This window comes from Setaria italica, chromosome I (assembly GCF_000263155.2).
Source record: "Setaria italica strain Yugu1 chromosome I, Setaria_italica_v2.0, whole genome shotgun sequence".
Classification (NCBI taxonomy): Eukaryota; Viridiplantae; Streptophyta; class Magnoliopsida; order Poales; family Poaceae; genus Setaria; species Setaria italica.
The window spans coordinates 12,763,471-12,777,789 of NC_028450.1; the positions used below are offsets into that span (position 1 = coordinate 12,763,471).

The window sequence follows — 14,319 nt, forward strand, 5'->3', positions numbered from 1 at the left end:
TCATCATCATCCTCTAGACCATCATCATGAGGGGTGGGTCGGCGTGGCAGCACAGGAGGAGGTTGTTGCTCAACATGTTCAATTCGGGTAACCAGAATGTTAATGTTGCGCATCAAGTCATCAGACTTCCCGTCGATGTAGGTGCTAGTTAGCAAGAAGCTTCGTAAGTTCATCCTTGGACACACACTCATTGAAGTGCAAAGGGGACTCCACTCCTCTCCCTTTCCCTGACATGGTTAGAAGACAGCAAAAGACAACACAAAAGTATTATCCCTATCAACTAGCAACTACTGGGTGGTGGTGAAAGTGGAAAGCAATATCTCAAATGGTTTACTACTGTCTTGCAAGTGTTCTTACCAAAGCCAATAGGGCGGTACAATCTGTTGTCAAGCTTGGGTGTAACAGTTGCAAGGAGAACCTGTACTGATAGAAGTATATGTGGAGCTTTGAGCAGGCACAATATGGTAGCAAGGAAAAATAATAGCCAAAGAAAATTAGCAAAGTTCAATAAGTATCCAAAGACAAGTCACAATTGCTGGCTAAGACATGTCTCCAGACGTAGCACAACAAGTTGGAATGAAAGATGGTGGATAGAACTCAAAGAACAAGCAACCAGCAACTCATGCAAATGTTTTAATTATTTTCCCTGATTTTCCCTCCAGAACCAGTAGGAAGCCACTTTGTTATTTTTTTCAACTATTTTTTATATTTTTCTCTGAATAGGGATCACACAAGATGGAACCACAAAAATTTGCACCTTAAACAGAGGTGTGATGTGGTCTACGAAAAAACATGCATGTTTGCTAAAAACCGTGCAACAACTTAGAGGCTTGAAAACTCCCACTTCCTGATTTTTTTTGGATTGCTAAGGGGGTGTTTGGCAGCACTCCACCTTTCAGAAATCAGCTCCACTCCACCAGCTCCACACTTTTGCAGCTCCACTCCACCAACTCCAGAAAAATATGGAGTTGTTGAACGTGTTTGGCATATTGTTGTGCTCCAGCTCCAGGAATATGAGTTTTTGGTGGGAATGTTCTATTTTGCCCTTGGTGGTTGGATCGGTTGAGTTTAGCATTGTTTCCAATTTTTTTTCCCGCTGCTACAGTAACCGCGCGTGCTACAGTAACCGGGCCGTCACCGGGCCGTCGGTACCGTTCGTGTTGTTTTTGAGTTTTTTTTTCCACTGCTACAGTAAAATAGCGTACAACTAATGCTACCTTTATCTTTAGAGGAACAGTTTTGATCCTAACTTTTGTAGGATAAATCCTTCAAGATTTGACAATATATATATATATATATATATATATATCACATTTCCTACAGGTGTAGCAGATAAAAACGGTCAATGCCGATAAGGCTTTTATAACCTAAGATATTATGTATATCAAGTGTTTTCAGTTCATGTACAACACAAAGTTAACCATCTGTGTGTGTACATCTACCTCCATAGGTGTAGCCACTCTACCATCATATATACCTAACAGGTAGCAGTAGTCTTAAGATGACAGTATTCCATACCAAACAGGTAGCAGTAATCTTAGGATGACAATATCAAATTGGAGAAGCCTAAGTAACAGGTAGCAGTAATCTTAAGATTTAATGTTGCAACAAAGATACATAGCCACTGTTCTCTTTGGATAAAGGATCTTACAGACAGACAACAAAAGAGACTCCTAATAATAGTGTAACCCAACAGCTAGCTATGATGGGCATACAGAATAAAATAAAGTCCAGAATCATCAGATCAGCACTGAAAAAGAGCTCACTAATGGTAAAACAATAACCAGTGCAAAACAGCAAAGCATAGGATAACTGACTAGCGAGTGGTGACTGAATCTTCGGCATCATGGATTACGGTTTGATTTGTCAGCATGATGCATCTGCATTTGGGTATGTTAGTTTCCTTGCAAACAACAACCAGTGCTTGGTTTCGCTGGCTTCTCCATTTCTTATTCCTTGTATCACATTCACATCTGATGGCCAGTTATTGCATTCTGTGTAGCATCTTCAAGAGCGAAACTCCCATAGTTACCAACTAAAGAAGGAGGCCATGTCATAACATAGGGGTAAACACCAGCGTCATACGTCCTCTGAAACAGCTTTTCCAATTCCATTGTTTGCAAGCAGAAGGACAAGAACCAACTAGGAGTCTGGGTATCATCTGATTTCTCTGATGTTGCCAAGTATGCAAAGCCATCCCTGACTGCTACAACTTGCAGCTCATCATAGACACTGATTAGTTCGCCGAGGACCTGATCAAGCTGGGTATCTAAACGGGCAGCCCATTGCAGGTCCCACCTCTCAATGATGCCATTCTCTGTTCTGCGCAATAACAAACCAACACAGAAATCAATAGCATAGACAATACAGCGTGCACCACTACTTGTTTCACCAACCACAAAGCTGCAATGCTCATTCTTCAGGAGCTGAGGAAGCTCATCGACAGAAAACTCCATTGTGACTGTATTAAGTGTGATCATATACTTGCGATTCTTGTAAACCCAGTACAAGAACCCCTTTGATTGCATGCTGCTATCCAGAAGCCAAAATTTCTTACGGCTTGAACTCGCGGGGACATTGACCCACGGCAGAATCGACCACTCATTGGTGTCGGAGGAGAAGAATGTAGCCCGTACCCTGGACTCATCATGTGCAAGAAGCACCACTCGAAACGACAAGGGGTCTTCGTCGGAGCAGAGCAAGCAGGCATTATAACACACAACGGGGTAGCCGCGGTGACCTTGGAGGGTGTCCTCATGGGCAAGATCAAAGAACCGCTCTCTTCGCCGTGCCAAGGGATTCAATACCGCCATTATCTCCTCTTCGTCGTTCCTGAGGAGGATGTATCCGCCACGGCAGTCGAGGATGTCCCAGCCGTGGGGACCGCCGGGGCGCTCCTGGAGTGAGGTGAGGAAGAAGTCGCCGCCGCGTACGGCGGCGGCCAGATCCCAGTCGGAACGGCGGGCAGGGATGAAGGAGGGGAAGGCAGGGACGGCAAGGGCTTGGCCGACGCTGGGGGTCTCGAAGAAGAGGCCGAGGAGGGGCGCCCGGTGGATGTCGCGAAAGTGGCGGCGGAAGGCGGGGGAGGAGGCCACCGCGCGGGAAAAGAGGCGGCTAGGCCGGCGGGGGCTGCCCCTTCCATCTCCGCAGCGCCCATGCCGGCGGGGGGGTCCCTCGGCGCGGCGCCCAGGCCGACAGGCGTCTCCCTCGCCGCGCCGCCCAGTCCGGCGCCTCCGTCCGCGTCCATCTCGCCGGCGGCGGTCGGCGGAGGTATGGCTCGGGCGCAGGAGATGAGTAGTGAGATGAGTAGCGGATGGGCTTCTAATTTCTTTTGACCGGAATCGAAGGGGTACTGTGTAACGGATGGCATGGTGGGTAAATAACTACGAACTCCACGACGAGGTCTGTATTCAAGGTTTTTGGAGCACCCCTTGAGGTACTCCACCAAAAATGTGGATCTACCCCCTGCTCCACGTTTTTTCTGGAGCCGGATTTGCTGGAGCCGAACGCGTTTGGATGCGATTTTTTTGGAGTTGGTGGAGTGGAGTGATTTTTGGTGAAGTGAAGTGCTCCCAAATAGGCCCTAAGAATCACAAAAACACCAAAGGGTTTAATTGTATGTGTAACTTTTCGTTCTAAAAATTTGAAAAAAAAATCACCTCAATCGGAGTGCTAAGCAAAAAGTTATGCCTGTTTTAAGGAAGGTCGCCCGAATCAGGGTTTTCGGAGAGGCACAACGCGGCTTGTAGGGTAGCGGCGGCTAGGGCAAAGCTTCCCTATCCTTCCAATGCCAATCACAGCTGAGCAAAGCTTCTCAGCAAGCAATATACGGGCACAAACTTCCCTTGTATGCAGCAATAGGTATGCGCCGGATAAATTAAGAAGGGCTGCAATGCAAAGGTGACACAATGCATCGTGCAACCTATCTAGGGTTTGCACGGTGAGAGTTCACACAAGGCGGCTAGCGGGGCAAGTCAAGTAATGTGGGGGCTCGACTTGTTGTTTGGGTAAAGGTGGATGGAATAGCAGCGGAAACAAGCAAATAGCGACGGGCGGTTGAAACTGCAACCACGAACACACTAAACCAGCAACAAGACTTGACTACGGACACAAACTCAAAAAAGCGAATCTGAAACAAAAATTGCAAAGGATAAAAAGGTGATAGGACAGCGGAAAGTGTAAATATTTTTGGGCTTTTTGTGGACTATAGGTGATGACACGAACTGAATCTAAAGGGGAAACACAATAGTATACCTCAAGGGTAACCTGAAATCCTGATACCACTTCATGTAGCACTGACCTGATCTTCCGAAAGGTAGTGATAAATTCAATTAGTGGAGACTCGACGTTAATGATTTAGGCTTCTAATCAGATACGATTCGAATCCCTGCAACCGCTACACTGCTACTCTGTTAGTTATCAACTAAGCATAACTTGATTGACCTAGCCGAGAAGGCTTTCCCTGCAAGCGAATCGAAGGACACAAGCAAGAAAGTATAAACACGTAATCTAAAATTGCAAATATGAATAAAGAAAAGAAGGGTTCAAGCTCTCAATTCGAAAGGACTAATCGACACAGTCAAGGAGAACAAGAACAGGGGTCCTGCATCACTGTAAAAGGACTTGTCGCCACAGTTACAATGAATCAATCTCAGTTTCTCAAAGGAAAACTAGAACTAAACAAAACCCGAGTTTCTAAGGCGGCGGCTACTAAGTTTATATCAAAAGGGCTTAACTAGGGTTGGGGGTGAGTAAGGAGGGGGCACCCACAACTTGGGCATAAGGCTCGACATGAAACAAGGCCAAGTTGGTCCAAAACTGGTGATGCAGCATCTTGTCGTGGTCACACAGAATGATCCATGAACCTTTTGGAGCTAGGATCAGAACCAAAAGAATAGCGTCATTGTCTCCATTCCAACGCATCAAAGAACGTCTTGTTTCGATGTCGTATGAGGGAGATATGGCTGAAACCGTGTAGCGGTGTCGGCTGAATCCGAACTGAACGTGACGATCGAGTTGGTGATGATTTGTAACTTGTAGAAGACCATGACTCGTGTATGTCCAGCATGCCGATGTCGTCATCAGGGATCACAAATGCTGGTGACCACGATGATTCAAACTCAGTTGGTGGACCAGTTGCAACTTTTTTCGGTCGTATACCAGTTGCATTCCAGTTGGGTAGACTAGTTGCAATCCTAGGATTGCAACTTCTGTCGTACACAAGATGTAACTATGATGGTAGCACCCCTGGTTGCAATTCCGGTGGGTAGACAAGTTGCAACTTGTGTGATAGGCTGGTTGCGATATCGTATGGTAGACTGGTTGCGACACACAAATGGCATAAAAATATATATATTGTTGTGTGTGTGGGGGGGGGGGGGGCAGGACGGAATGCCATGGACCATGACTTTGCAAACTCAGTTGCAACTTTTTTGGTCGTATACAAGTTGAATTCCGGTTCGGTAGTCTAGTAGCAACTCCACTGATCGGCTGGTTGCAGCTTTGTTTATACACCAGTTGCAACTTCTGTTTGCTAGTTTTAGAAAACAAACCAGTTGCAACTCAACTGGTCAGCAAATTGCAACTTTCGTCGTACACAAAATGCAACTCCGATGGTAGACCAGTTGCAACTCGTGTGGTAGGCTGGTTGCGATATCGCATTGTAGACTGGTTGCAACTCGTGTGGTAGACCAGTTGCACAAATAAAAGCAGGTGGGTTCCGAAAAACAAAAAAATCCCGCCTGGACAAAAAAATAACTTGATAACATAAAAAATAGGTAGATGCCAGATAGTTCAATGTGATTATATAGTTCCCTGCCCCCACATTAACATGTGAAAAGGTGCAGCACACCGAAGGTTATATACATGATAATCTACATTAGAGCGCTTGGAATTCAAAAGTGACATGCACGCTTATATACACAGCTGACAGTTTTCTAGCACCACTATTATTCTGACAACTTCTGCAGACACAGACATTAGTTCCACCAGCCACCTGTGCACCATGTTAAAGAAAAGAACTGAAAAGTGCTATTGACTGCAACCACTGTCCCAATCAACCTAGCGTGGCCGGCCTGGAGGGGGCAGGGTGTGCGGCCACCCTGGGCCTCCAAAACCCACGGGCCCCACCCCAGGTGTGCTTATTGCCCAATTGAGTGTTGATTCGTCTAATCGCAATTAGATCCAATTCCTTTGATCCTTTCCTTCGCTCGAGCTCGGTACTTCATACTCGACTGCCACCCAAGGGCTAGGGCCACCGTCGCATCGTGCGCATCGACGACCTCAAGCTGTTCGACTACGCTGGCATCCAGGTACGCTACTCGATCGCTGTGTACGTGCTCGCGCGCAACCCCGGCGATTGTTATCGAGCCGTGGTACACGCTCTGTCATCGTTTCCTGGTCTTGACCAATCTGCGGCGTGCGCGCATGCATGCAGTTGCACACGTTGAGTGACCACGAGGTGGTGTTCCTGAACAAGTGCTCAACGAGCGCGGAGAACCTGTGCGCGCCACCATGTGGTGGATCCACTTCGGATTAGCTTGATTAAGCATGATTAAGTCGCCTAATATGCGACACTCATGCCTTAGCCAAGTTAACACGAAGTGCCGTCGGATTTCATCCGATTTAACCACTTGACAGGACCGAGTTAGCAAACTCACACGAAGGTGAGCGGTTCCAGAGAATACAACAAGTCCACTGAGTTAAACAATTGACCATTTAGTTCGACACTAAATAAACATCAGAGGTTTACAAGGTTCAAAGAAAACAACAGAAGGTAAAAACGAACGGAAGCTACTCCGTCAGGGTCGGACGTCACTGGTGAGGCCGGCCAAGACATCAGTGATCTCTCTCCTCGCCGTCCGAGGAGGGATCCCACTCAACCGTCCAACCCGGAGGGAGTTGGGACAGCCAAGTGCCAACAGAGGAGGGCTCAAGAGCAGCAACTTCACCTGAAAAAGAAGAGCCACAACAAGGCTGAGCTACTAAGCTCAACAAGACTTAACCGCCAGGGAGTAGAGCTACTCCACCACTCTAGACATGCAAGGCTCTTTGGCTGAGGGGTTTGTTTGCCAAAAGCACTATGTAAATCCCTATTTTCAAAGTTTTAGCTCAGATTCTAAGTTCATTAGCCGGTCTAGGTTAGCAACTTACTCTAAGCAAACATAGAACCAACCAAAAGGTATATATACCACCATCAAGACCATGTCATCATCAGATTCCTTTATTACTTAGGGTGACATAGCGATCAAGCAGTCTCAAACTGTGAGAGGCAGACGAATCAATTCGAGTTCTTTAACCATGCATGGCGAACCTAACCTCACGACATCCGCGCACCACCGAGGGTCGCTTCCTGTGTCGGCCTTTCCCATAAATTCCCTAACCCATGTCGGGCCTATTTCCTTTGGTGCAATGTTCCACAGACCCGGCCTCTGCCGTTCTGTGACCACACTTGCCACCACGTGCGGCCATAGGGGAACTCCGTTCCAAGGACAATGGGGCGACCGCTCACGTCCAGGTTCAATCCAGTACTCGGCTTCCTCATCCCATAATGAGTATGAGGTTAGTATTTTCAAACACTTGATCACGGACACCACCACTGTCGGGCCTTAGCAAGTTTCATAGACAGACGGGGCGATCAGCCAACCACCAAAGAGTTACCAATAACCCTGCCCCGTCCATCGTCCTTATAGTTGTAACAGAAAGGAAACAGCCAACTCCTACAACTCGCGAGTGACAGGAAATCACTTGGCTTTTACCGCTTCCTATTTAAGCATGGCAACTACTCGGTCCAATAGCTAGTGTTCGAAACAGGGAAACTAAGTCATGCATCTATGGTTCCAAACAATTCCTATATGTAAATGCACAAACAAGATAAAGAAGGAATGCGCAAGTTTGGTAAAACATAGGGGGGTTCATGCATCCGGGGCTTGCCTTCAAGCAAGGAGGAGGGAAGCTGCTCTTCTGCTTGGACGGCTTCGGCTTCTGGAGGTGGGAGTTTTGCTGCAGCTTCGTCTTCTGGCACCGGGTACAACTCGTAGAAGCCGTTGGCGAGATGCAGCTCTACACGAATGCAGTGCATGGGTTAGCATTTAGACGGTTATTTCAACAGTAACACTTGCAAGTTTGAGCCCAGAAACTTGCGGCAAGTTACGGGAAAGGTGGGGAGGTTCGTTTGAGTTGGTGGAGATCAAGATATGAGGGTTGGATGGGAAGGAGCTTATGATCAGACCCTTAAACTAGAGGAATAGATGTGCTGGGGTCCTCAGACTTAACGCAGAGAAGTCCCCGAGTTTTACACATATACCCTCGGTTCAAGGAAAAGGATACAGACGAGCCCTCGGGCGAGGCGGAGAAAGGGTCGGTGAAACAGACAGGGTCGGGCGAGACGGAACAGGGGTCGGGCGGATAGGAGGGGTCGAACGAGACAGAAAAAAGGGTCGGCAGCTTACCTTCGTCTCACAGGTGAAGCTTGGGGTCGGAAAAGAGCAGACTTGGGCAGGCGATGCTCGGCGGTGCTCCGACGGCGGCGGCGCTTCTTGTGGACAACAAGCAAGCTCTCGCGCAGTGCGGAGGAGCAAGAGGCTGGGCGGATTGGGGAAAACGGTGTGGAGCGGAGAGGAGAGTCCCTCAGGAACTTAGGCGGTGGCGCGGTGAGCACGAACAGGGAGTAAAAGCGGGAGGGCAGCGATGGCGAAGGGGAACTCCGGCGGGGCTCCGGCATTCCTCTTTATAGTCGTGCGGACGAGAGAGAGAGTTGGGGTGGCGCGAAGACCGAGAAGAATGATGGAGTGCGCTGCCGGGGTGGCGATTGAGCAACGAGGGCGGTGGAACAGGGCTTCGAGGATGACACCGGCGGTCATTGGGCACCGATGACAGGGCGGCGCAGGCACGGGTTTGCCGGTGGTTGAGATTTGGCGGAGGCTTGCGTCGTCATGCGGTGGATCTGATGGAAGTGACTGCGGGAACGGCACTAGAAGCAAGGTTGCTCAGGTGAGAAGACAGGCGGTTGTGGCTACGCGGGCGAGCGCGAAGCAACAGACTGTCGGGGCGCTGTTCCGACAAGGCGGGAAAAGGAGCTGCCGCGGCCGTGGTCTGGGTTGGCGGAGGAGGAATCGTCACGTAGCGCAGTCCGGGCGGCGCGACTGTGGAGGGGTAGCGAAAAAGGCGGGAGGCATCGGGCTCCGCAGCCAGGGGTCCGGCGGGGTGATGATGGGCGTGGGCGGCGAGGTGCTGCAGAAAGGGTTGTAGAGGACTTCCGCTGCAATTGGGGAAGGGGGCGCGGATATCCATCCGGTCGCGGCCGACGACGGGGCGGAGCGGCGGGGGTCGGAAGAGTTGGGCCACGCGGCGGGGGAACTCTGAAGTGGGCATGCTACTCGAGTGCGTCTGTCGCGGAAGATCTGGGGAAACGATTTCTTGGGTCCACCGGTCAGTCTCGGTTGGTCCACTGCTCAGATCGAGAGAGATACGGTGGGGAGACTTAAAAGGATCCGGCGGTATGGGTTTGGGGTCGGCAGGGTCGGAGCTGGGGGAAAAACGGAGAGGGGTCGGATCCCAGGGGTCGGAACCGGGGCTGGAAGTTGAGCGCTTCAGCTCGGGAAGATGAGAGGGGGATCAGGGACTCAGATTAAGATTAACTCGAAGATTTGGGGTCAGTCGTCACACACCAGTTTTCAGCTTGTTGCTTGCGGTTGGCGCCAATTCGCTTCTGTGATAAGGTGATTCGATTCCCAATATCCCAATTCTCCATACCATTAATTATTAATTCACTATCATAAGTTATTTAATCTCAATTGATTTATAACTATTGTGTATTTATAATAATTTCAGCATTGTGGGATATCATGTCGTCTAGAAAATATGAATCAGGTAATGAGAAAAGGAAAAGAAAAAGATGTGTGGATGAGTTGATAGAATCACAGAGAGAAGCTATGGATAAATTTTGCAAGAGCAGTCAGGACCTTGAGAGTAATACAGACGCTTCAACGAACCAATATGAGTTGGCAATAGTTGTTGTGGATGAACCAACTAATGGGAATCAGGAAGAAAATTTAACATCAACATCGATGATAACAATTTAAGTGACTCTGAGAATACAATAAATGCATTAGGTGCACATGCACAGTCTGCTAGTGTTGATGAGCAACCAATTTACACTTCAGATATTTATGATCCAAGAAATTGGGATAATCTTGATAATAAAGCAAGAGACATATTAGTCGAGAAAGGGCCTATAAGAGAAGAAAATATCAAATTTCCTCTAGATGCTGCCTCAAGATATTTTTCTTATGCTCATTATTCTAGAAAATTAAGCAATGGAGAGGTACATGATAGAAAATGGTTAGTTTATTTGAAGCATGTTGACAAAGTTTTTAATTTCTTCTGTAAGATATTCAAGTCTAGCACTAGCAAGAGTCCTAATTTCTTAGCAGGTGATGGGTTTAGAAATTGGAGGCATATCAGTGAGAAGCTTAGAGAACATGAAAATAGTGTCGAGCATATTAGTAACTTGAATAGTTGGAATGAATTGAGAGCTAGACTACGAAAAAAGGAAACAATTGAGCAAAATACTTATATTAAAGGGTCTCGAGTTTTACTTTCGCCCCGAGCCTTCCAAATCTCGGGACCGGCCCTGGCTGCAACAGAAACCACGACCTAATTTATGACTTCAGCCATGGTTGGTCCAGCTTCGTTCTGGGATGATTTGCAACTTCGCTATTGGGCCGTAGTGACAAAGCCCAGCGCAAGGCGATAAACCAGATTTTTAACTTCAAGCCAGGACAACTCCAAGGCCTAGAAGGCCGGTGACACTAGCGCTCATTCACGCACCACAGCATCAGCTAGCCTAGCGGTTAACTTCGGCCAGAACGAGCATGTGTCCTTTGAGAGTGATATTGTCCGGAGTAATCATTAGCCCAGGTACGTATTACTTGGATAATCGTTAAATTGGCAAAGAGCTAACAGGTGCGCGGGGCTTGAACTAGAGAGACCTCGTGTTTGGGAGGTAACTCTAACTCTATTACCAAACCAGCCACTTCATGCATCTTTGTGTTTACCCTTTACACTTTATTTAACCAAACCACCTTATTCTGCCTTAGTGCGGTACCTAGCTTTGCAGATAAAATTGCCATTGAGGAAGTGAGCAATTTGACACCCGTTCTATTGTGAAAAGAGCATTATCTCATGGTCTTCATTTATTAAAATAAAATGAACAATTCGTTTGGTTATATCACGGGAGTATAACAATCCACGATTTATCTTCATTCATTGCTAGAAGTGTAGTGAACATGGCCCTATTCGACCATAGTTTGTGATTTTGGTGATTGAGTGACAACATAGTCATTAGAACTAATGGATTGTCTTGCATGTACCTTGTAGGTTTTATAGATCCCGAGAATGCAAACCAAACAATGGCAAGATCCAAATCATGGTATTCAAGTATCTAAGCTATTGTTTGATTTGCATTCTTGGGACCTATAAAACCTACAAGGTACATGCAAGACAATCCATTAGTCCCAATGACTATGTTGTCACTCAATCACCAAAATCACAAACTATGGCCTAATGGGGCCATGTTCGCTACAATCTCTCCCTTTTTGGTGATTGATGACAACACAATCAAAGTAATCATAAATTTGCAAAAATTGACTAGTTGAACCACTTACAATTGCTTGGATGCTTACCATCATCCAACTTGTACTTGATCTCCTTGTTCATCCTCATCTTGTTTCACTTCTCTCCCCCTTGACATATTTCTCCTTCTTTCTTGAACTTCTCCCCCTTATGCATGTTTCACTTCTAGGACTTTCTTTGATTCCACACTTCTCCCTCTTTGGATCAAATCACCTAAAAGATAGCTCCAAAGACTTGCAAACCTAAAAGAACTTGCAAACAACATAGCTCAAAGGGAAACATTAGTAGCCTAAGAAAATAGCTCCATGAACCATGATCCACATGAGATAGCATCAATGAAGATACCAATTTAAGCTTTACTAAAATGGATCAATAATTCATGAAACTAGCATGATACAAGCTAAGCTCCCCCTAGATGTGTGCATGACATGATAATGTGAAAATCAAGTGCACAACTAGATGAGAGAACCAAGGAAGCTTAGAACATATCATGCATGGAGGTAGCTTAAAAGATCAAAGGATTTGACAACGATACCAATTGTAGAACTTAAGCATAGCGTACTTCCGGGGCATAAAATTACCTTGATGGCACCACTTGTACAAGACTAACAAAAAAAGCACATAAGGTACCACAAGGATATGGAATGTATGAGGTCATTGCCTTTGAACTTATATATGAGATGTAAGCTCGCAAGGATATGACTCAATAAGCATGAAAGCACTCAAATTTGTTATAATCACTCTTATAGATTTTTTAGTTCACACTGAGAGTGAATAACATTTTTATAGTGTGATGCATCGGGTTGAAAACGTTGTCCAGAGACTACATAAGATAAGCATGTAAACAAGTTAGTCTCCAAAATCACAAACCATAGGATGAGCTCCCCCTAAATGTGTGCATTTAGTGTTTGAATCACCAACCAAGTGTATGCACATTGGTTTTGACAACAAAAGGGAAGTTAACCCTATAGCTTGTGCTCATGATACAAAAGATACCATATGAAAAAGCATGTATCATGAAAGAAAAAAGTGTAACTTTTCTACACACCTATCAAACCATGTAGGTTACTCATGGGTTAGAGTGAGATACACAAGCAACCTACCATATGAAACACAACTAGGTATTGCAACATATATAACATGAGAACAAGATACAATCCTAGACATTACAATGGTGCTTCATGATGCTTGAGTTGAGTTCCAGCTACCATTACCTTTGTATGGGGAACTTGGGCAACATATGTCCAATCTTGTGAGCATGGCTTCTTGGTACGAGACTTCTCTTCTTGTGAGCCAAGCCTCAAAATCCCCCGTAGTCAACATTGGCCTTCAAGTATCCTTTGGAACCCAAACCATTTGAGGTCCTTTCATGTTGGTGATGACTTCCTTGGGCACCCAAATAGGTCGGTTCCAACCCCATTCCTTCCTCCCAACCTTGTGGACAACCACCTTACCATTGGTCTTCTTTTTGATAACATAGGTGTTGCTCTTGCTCTTATTCTTGCGGTTGGGCTTGGTGTAGATGAGGAATCTCTTGATGGTGAGGTTCATCTTCTTCTTCTCATCTTTGCTCATCTTCTTGACTTAATGGCATTGATAGGACTTGTGGCCTTCTTGATGAAATTTGAAGCAAGTCACGGTTACTCCCTTCTCAAACTTCTTCACCATGTGATCACAATTATCTTGAGAAGGTTGGACATTGCTCTTCTTGTCATGAGAAGTTTGTACATTTTCCTCCTTGCTCTTGCCCTTCAAACTTGCCAATTTCTCCATGAGCCATTGCACTTCTTGCTTGAGCTTATTATTCTCCTTAGCAATGAGATAATCACATCTTTCTACAACAACATCCTCAAAGTATTTCTCATTGCAAGGGGGTGAGCTAGATTCATCAATTAAATCATTGCAAGATATTGAAGCATATACTTAGATATAGGAATTTCACAAAAAATAGATGATTCATTTTGTTCCAAGGAATCCTTAGTTTCATTTTCAATGCTCTCAATTTTAAATTTGAGCTCTTCATGCTCCTTGTTCAGCAAGTTGAATTTGCACAACAAATTATCATACTTTGGAACAAGGGTAGCATTAAGATCATTGAGAGCCTTGAGTTGTTTTAGTTCTTTAGATTGTTTCTTAAGGATTCGTTGTTGCTCATGAATTACTTCAAGAAGATCATCAATGGAGGGGAGTCAGATTAATCATCACTTACATCGCTTCCCATACCTCGGGACATTAGGAAAAAGTGTGATGATGATTATGAGGGGCCTTGCTTGTTGAAGCGAGTGGTGAAGTTCTTGCTTGATTCATCACTTGAGCTATAAGAACTTGATTCCCCACCGCTTATTCATTCACGGACAATGGTAAGTACTTCCTGCTTGGGCTTCCTCCCCTTGTCCACCTTCTTCTTCCACTTGATCTTCTCAACCTTCATTTATTGATGATGATGTGTGCACTGCAAGAACTCTTCCAGTCTATGATAAACAAAAAAATATCATAAAGTGTAATAAACACGTTTTTTGTGTCATAAACCGTATTTATGACACGGGAGTAACGAAAATCCTTCGTCATTAGTTGAGCATCATAAACCGCGACTAGTGACGTTCCTTATTTCGGTGCGTCACTAAGATTATGAGTTTAGAAATTCGTCTCAGAAATCATCATAAATTGACTCATATTGTGGCGTCA

At 45.8% G+C, this 14,319-nt stretch overlaps 1 protein-coding gene across 1 annotated transcript; it reads right to left on the reverse strand.

Annotated features, from left to right (window-relative positions):
- Positions 1 to 1,556: 1,556 nt before the first annotated feature.
- Positions 1,557 to 13,209, reverse strand: LOC101757598. The gene is made up of 2 exons (XM_004952230.3): positions 13,089 to 13,209; positions 1,557 to 3,352 (listed from the first exon to the last, which is right to left on the reverse strand). The coding sequence occupies exons 1-2, from the start codon at positions 13,207 to 13,209 to the stop codon at positions 1,968 to 1,970; spliced, it is 1,506 nt and encodes a 501-aa protein (XP_004952287.2). The 3' UTR covers positions 1,557 to 1,967.
- Positions 13,210 to 14,319: the final 1,110 nt, after the last annotated feature.

Excerpts from the sequence above, each read along its gene's own strand:
- LOC101757598 (XM_004952230.3), bottom strand. The coding sequence starts at position 13,209 with ATGAGCAAAGATGAGAAGAAGAAGATGAACCTCACCATCAAGAGATTC. Across the intron at positions 3,353-13,088 it reads TATCAAAAAGAAGACCAATG|TACCCCTTCGATTCCGGTCA; the intron begins GTAAGGTGGTTG and ends TCCGTTACACAG.